The sequence below is a fragment of the Borostomias antarcticus genome, assembly GCF_949987555.1.
Source record: "Borostomias antarcticus genome assembly, chromosome: 12".
Classification (NCBI taxonomy): Eukaryota; Metazoa; Chordata; class Actinopteri; order Stomiiformes; family Stomiidae; genus Borostomias; species Borostomias antarcticus.
Genome location: NC_140245.1, coordinates 5,208,828 through 5,213,985, shown reverse-complemented (window position 1 = coordinate 5,213,985; position 5,158 = coordinate 5,208,828). Strand labels below are relative to the sequence as shown.

The window sequence follows — 5,158 nt, the reverse complement described above, 5'->3', positions numbered from 1 at the left end:
TGTTAACTTGGAACATTTCACAGAGCACTAAACATGGAATAAACACTTCATGATAAGAAATGTGACTATCAGTAGAGTAGATAAATAGTTACAGAGATGTCACCTATGTATGTGTCAGCTATCCCTGTAATGCATGATAGGATGTATAAGTATATCTCATAATAAAGCACAGTACGTGCTTAGCAGACATGTTCCTAGAAAGTATTGAGTAAACTAGGTACAGCAGCTAAGCAGAAGTGAGAAAACAGGATGCAGAGAGTCTTGGGGGGGGTGGGGGGGGGGGCTTGATTGGGACAGCTCTCTCCCTCCATCGGCCCTTCCAGTCTTCCTGATCCTCCATACATCCGGCTAGCTGGTCGGTACTTTCTACTTCCTGCATCTTTCTTGAGTATGTCCACGTATGTTAGTGTTGGACTCCCTCGTGACTGATGCCCATGTCGGCTCCCTCAGCACCAGTGTGCTAGCTAGCAGGTAGCTCCTGGTGCTTATGGCTGTGACCTGCCAGGCTCAACTCTCCTGACTGCTCACACCCCCTTGGTGACCCTCCATTCAGATGTTTGTTGTTAACCTGCTCGCTCTTGTTGATGTTAAGTACTGCACGCACCATTCTGGTGTAGCACCCATCTAGGGACTAATGCAGGGAGGGATTCAGGGTCAAGCATTCACAGCCATATAGGAGAAGGATTCTACCGTTGCATAGAAGAAGCTGAGTTTGATTTGTTGGGGGAGGCTGGAGCTCCACACACTGGCCATGCCGTTCAGGGCCCTCCATGCAAACGCCTTCCTCACTTTAAGGTCTTGCTCGGACGAGCTGACCCATGAGCCCAGGTATCTGAAGTCATTGACTTTCCTCAGAGCAATGCCTCCTGCTGATGTTAGAGGTGGATGGTCCAGGAGGATGCTGTAGGTGATTACCTCAGTTTTCTTGCCATTTAGCTAAAGGCCAACATTGGAACACTCTGTCTCCACTCTGCACAGGAGCTCCTGTACTTGCTTTACGTGGTCGAAGAGGAGGCTGATGTTGTCCTCGTAGTCCAGGTCAGGTTAGGACTACGGCGGGGTGTCATTGTTAGGACTACAGCGGGGTGTCATCGGTAGGACTACAGCGGGGTGTCTTCATTAGGACTACGGCGGGGTGTCATCGTTAGGACTGCGACGGGGTGTCATCGTTAGGACTACGCCGTGGTGTCGTCTCGACCTCCTAGGTGTTATAGCGAGGCCGAGTTCCTGCTCTCGTCCACTGATGGCCTTCCTGAGCGCAGAGTCCAGGACTATGATGAAGAGGAAGGGGGGAAGGGTGTCCCTCTTGCAACAGCCCAGCCAGGATGTCACCACCTGGAGTCGCCACCCTGGTTCTTGTACCCGTGTACATGGTCTCTATGGCCCAGAGTAGATTGGGAGGGACACCGTCTTAAGTATCTTCATCATCGGGTCTCTGTGTATCGAGTCAAATGCCTTTTTGAAATCGATGAAGCACAGAACCGCAGTCAGGTGGTTCTTTTTCAAATCCTAAATGATTCTTCATAAGGCCCAGATCTGGGCCACGGTGGTCCTCTCCTCTCCAAAACCATTTTGGTTCTCCCTCAGATGAGGGTCGACCACACACCGTATGAGGTTCAGTATCATGCGATTTTACATCTCTGCAATGATACGTCAGACTGATGCCTCGGTAGTTATCTGGTTTCGAGAGATCTCTGGATTTAGGCGCTGGGATGATATTAGAGAGAGACCACATATCAGGCTAGTTTTTTTTCATCAGAGCAAAGTTACAAAACTCCAGGATGATGTCATCAAGATCACAGTTATTAAAGACCTCTGGGGGAATGCCGTCCAGCCCAGATTTCCCTGACTGTAAAGGGACATTGTCATTATTGAGATTCATATGGAACGCAGGTATCTCTTCCTCAGCTCCATCCACTGTTAGTCCATTTATTACAAGACCAAATCATTAACAGAAATGTGGGACAGTCGGGCTGCCTCCGTACCCCGGGGTTCTCTCCGCCTGGTTGCGGAGATCCTGGGGTCAGGTCCGGGCTTCCGACTGAGTCCCCTGACTGCTGTTTGGTCTCCTCCCTGGGGTTCTAAGCAGTCCCAGCTCATCAGCTGATAGGCGGTACCTGGTGCTTCTGCAGGGCAAGGGCTGATAAGGTGAGCGGTTCCAGCTGGGCCCCAGGGTTGCTGTGATGACCTTGAATGGCCTTTATTTGCCGGCCACAACCTGGCCACGCTGTCCAGGGTGCTTAACTCCAGGAAGGGCCACAACCTGGCCACGCTGTCCAGGGTGCTGAACTCCAGGAAGGGCCGTGACCTGGCCGTGCTGTCCAGGGTGCTGAAGCAGGGAGCGGGGTCTGTGCGTCTCAGGGCGCAGCTGCAGGATCCCCGACGGTGGCAGCCTCGTGTCCACCAATGGCAAAGAGGGTGCCACAGCGCCACCAAGACCTCCGGATGCCTGGACCTCAGGGAGACTCTGTACCTCTCCATCACTGACACACACATCCTGGTCGCCTCCATGTTCGCAGCAACGAACCGCCTGCACTTGACTTTAGGCTCCTCAGCGATTCCTCACCTCCACCGTGGTCCTGGTTTGAAGGCCCGGGCTGGGCCAGAGAACGCCTTCTAGTCATACCGGGTCTTCAGGCTTGGGAACCCTGTGGCTCCCTCACACCCTCATGGAGACTCGATGATCAGAGCCCACAGAGTTGAACGTGCTGTAAGGGTCAGAGTTCAGGATGGAGCTCCTCCACCTTCACCTCACTAGTATGTAGTCCAGCTGACGTAGCAGACCAGTAGCCCAGTCCTGGAAGGTCCATCTCTTGCCCTTTATTTTCTGGAACATGGTGTTCTCAGCCAGTAACTTGAGTTCCATAAGTAGGGCTGCAAGATATTCACCATTGTGGTAGTGAAGTCATGGTATGTGAAAGATGCAACACATAGTGGGATGGAACTGGGCACAAGGACAGCAGGGGGCCTCTCCAGGAAGCATGGGGACCTCGGGGGGGAGGGGGGCTTTCCAGGACCTGGGTATAGTTCAAGAGGGAGAGACACTAGAGGGGAGAGAGGAAGACAGGATTAGTAGCTGCACTGGACCTCTAGAGTGGTCAGGGGGATTTCTACCAGGCACAGGGAGGCCTGCAGGAGACAAGGGACAGTCCACAGGACCTGGTCAGAGAATAAGAGGGAGGACTAGGGAGGACAGAGGCAGACAGTGATAGTAGCATGCAGAGCCACATGAGCAACACACATCAGTGCACAATAGGATATACACAGCATCAAAGTCATGCAGCAGCATCTAGTTCCTCATCAGCCAATTCAGGCCGGCCCCTAAACAACACACATTTTAATGTACAGTACCCACAGTGCACCATCAGATATACTCTCTCATAGGATATACACTGCCATGTACACTGTCATACACTTACAGGTCCTGGCTAGTGATTATAGTCGAGATTAGGTAGGTATGTCTTAAGATCTTGCTTAAAGGTTCCCACAGTTTCAGCCATTCTTAGGTTCTCTGGCAAGGTATTCCAGAGGCTGGAGGCATTGAAGCTGAAGGCCGCCTCTCCGTGTCTCTTGGTCCTGGCTTTTGGAACCTGAGGACCTGAGGGATCTACTGGGCATGTACAGTATCTAACAAGCAGTATCTAACAAGCATGTCTGAAATGTATTCAGGTGTGTGACTGTGGAGAGATTTAAAAACGAGTCTGTTCTGAAACTGACAGGTAACCAGTGCAGTGATTTTAATACTACTACTACTACTACTACTACTACTACTACTACTACTACTAATAATAATAATAATACACTCCTTTTATAGAGCACCTATCGTGACATAAAATGCAGTTCAAAGTGCTTTACAGAGGAGACATTAAAAGCAAAAACATAAATAACAATTAAGATATACTGTAGTAAAAGTAAAGTGCATTATAAAAGTGACTTTAAAAGCAAAACATAAATATAGCTTCCTCTTAAAACTGTCAACCAAGGCTGCTTGTCTAATGTGAGGGGGGAACATGTTCCAGATCCTCGGTGCTCCATATCTACTGAGGGCAGCATCAGCGTATCTACTGAGGGCAGCATCAGAGTATCTACTGAGGGCAGCATCACCGTATCTACTGAGGGCAGCATCACCGTATCTACTGAGGGCAGCATCACTGTATCTACTGAGGGCAGCATCACCGTATCTATTGAGGGCAGCATCACCGTGCCTCCAGCTGTTTGAAGGAGGCCCCCTCAGCAGACCAGCACCAAGAGATCTGAGGGAGCGATCTGGAACATTCTCTGACAGGCAGCCTGACAGGCAGGAAGGTGCTAGACCATTCAAAGCTTTTAAGACTGGTGTGACACACACACACACACACACACACACACACACACAGACACACTGATACACACACAGATACACACACACACACACACACACACACACACACACACACACCACACACATAAACCACCTTGAACCTTGGACCATGAACACACCGCAATATGCCCCCCATCCTCCTGGTGTAGTGTGTTGAGGATGTTTTGTTGTCTGCGTGTGCAGGTTTGAATGAGGAGCTGGTGCAGCTACTGCTGATGAGAGATGAGCTGCATGTGGAGCAGGATGCCATGCTGGTCGACATAGAGGACCTGACCAGGTAGGACACACACACACACACACACACATACACAGATCACATCCTCAGCTCTTGAAAGGCATTTTTCCCCAAACTGTTCTGTTGTCCTTCTGTTACCCCAGGCATGCCCATCACAGTCAGCAGAGACACCTGTCAGAGAAGGCCCTGTCCAAATAAGCCCTCTGGTCCCTCTCATGTCCCTTGTGTCTTCGTCCTCCACCACCCACCATCACCACCACCGCCGACATCCCAGCCTGATGTCTCAGCACCTGATCCCCAGGACAAGATCTACACGACCACCTCCCCATGACTAGAACCCCAGAACCAGATCCCCAGAACTAGATCCAAGACTAGATCTCCAGGACCACCTCGCTAGGACAAGATCCCCAGGACTAGATCCCCAAGACTAGATCCCCAAGACTAGATCCCCAAGACTAGATCACCAGGACCAGGGTTGGGGATAAACAGACTACGCCCATCCAGGAATCATAACAATCCCACTCTTAGAAAAAAGGGTTCCAGAAAGGTTATTAGGTTCTTTC

At 50.7% G+C, this 5,158-nt stretch overlaps 1 protein-coding gene across 1 annotated transcript in view; it reads left to right on the top strand.

Annotated features, from left to right (window-relative positions):
- The window catches only part of LOC311316392 (schwannomin-interacting protein 1-like), a gene marked incomplete at both ends in the record, with an annotated part of 11,958 nt that extends 7,165 nt beyond the window's left edge, over positions 1-4,793 (top strand). Inside the window, 2 exons of the mRNA XM_084447233.1 lie at positions 4,544-4,637; positions 4,739-4,793. Of these exons, the coding sequence (XP_084303359.1) occupies positions 4,544-4,637; positions 4,739-4,793 (149 nt within the window). The remainder of the gene's footprint in view (positions 1-4,543; positions 4,638-4,738) is intronic.
- Positions 4,794-5,158: the final 365 nt, after the last annotated feature.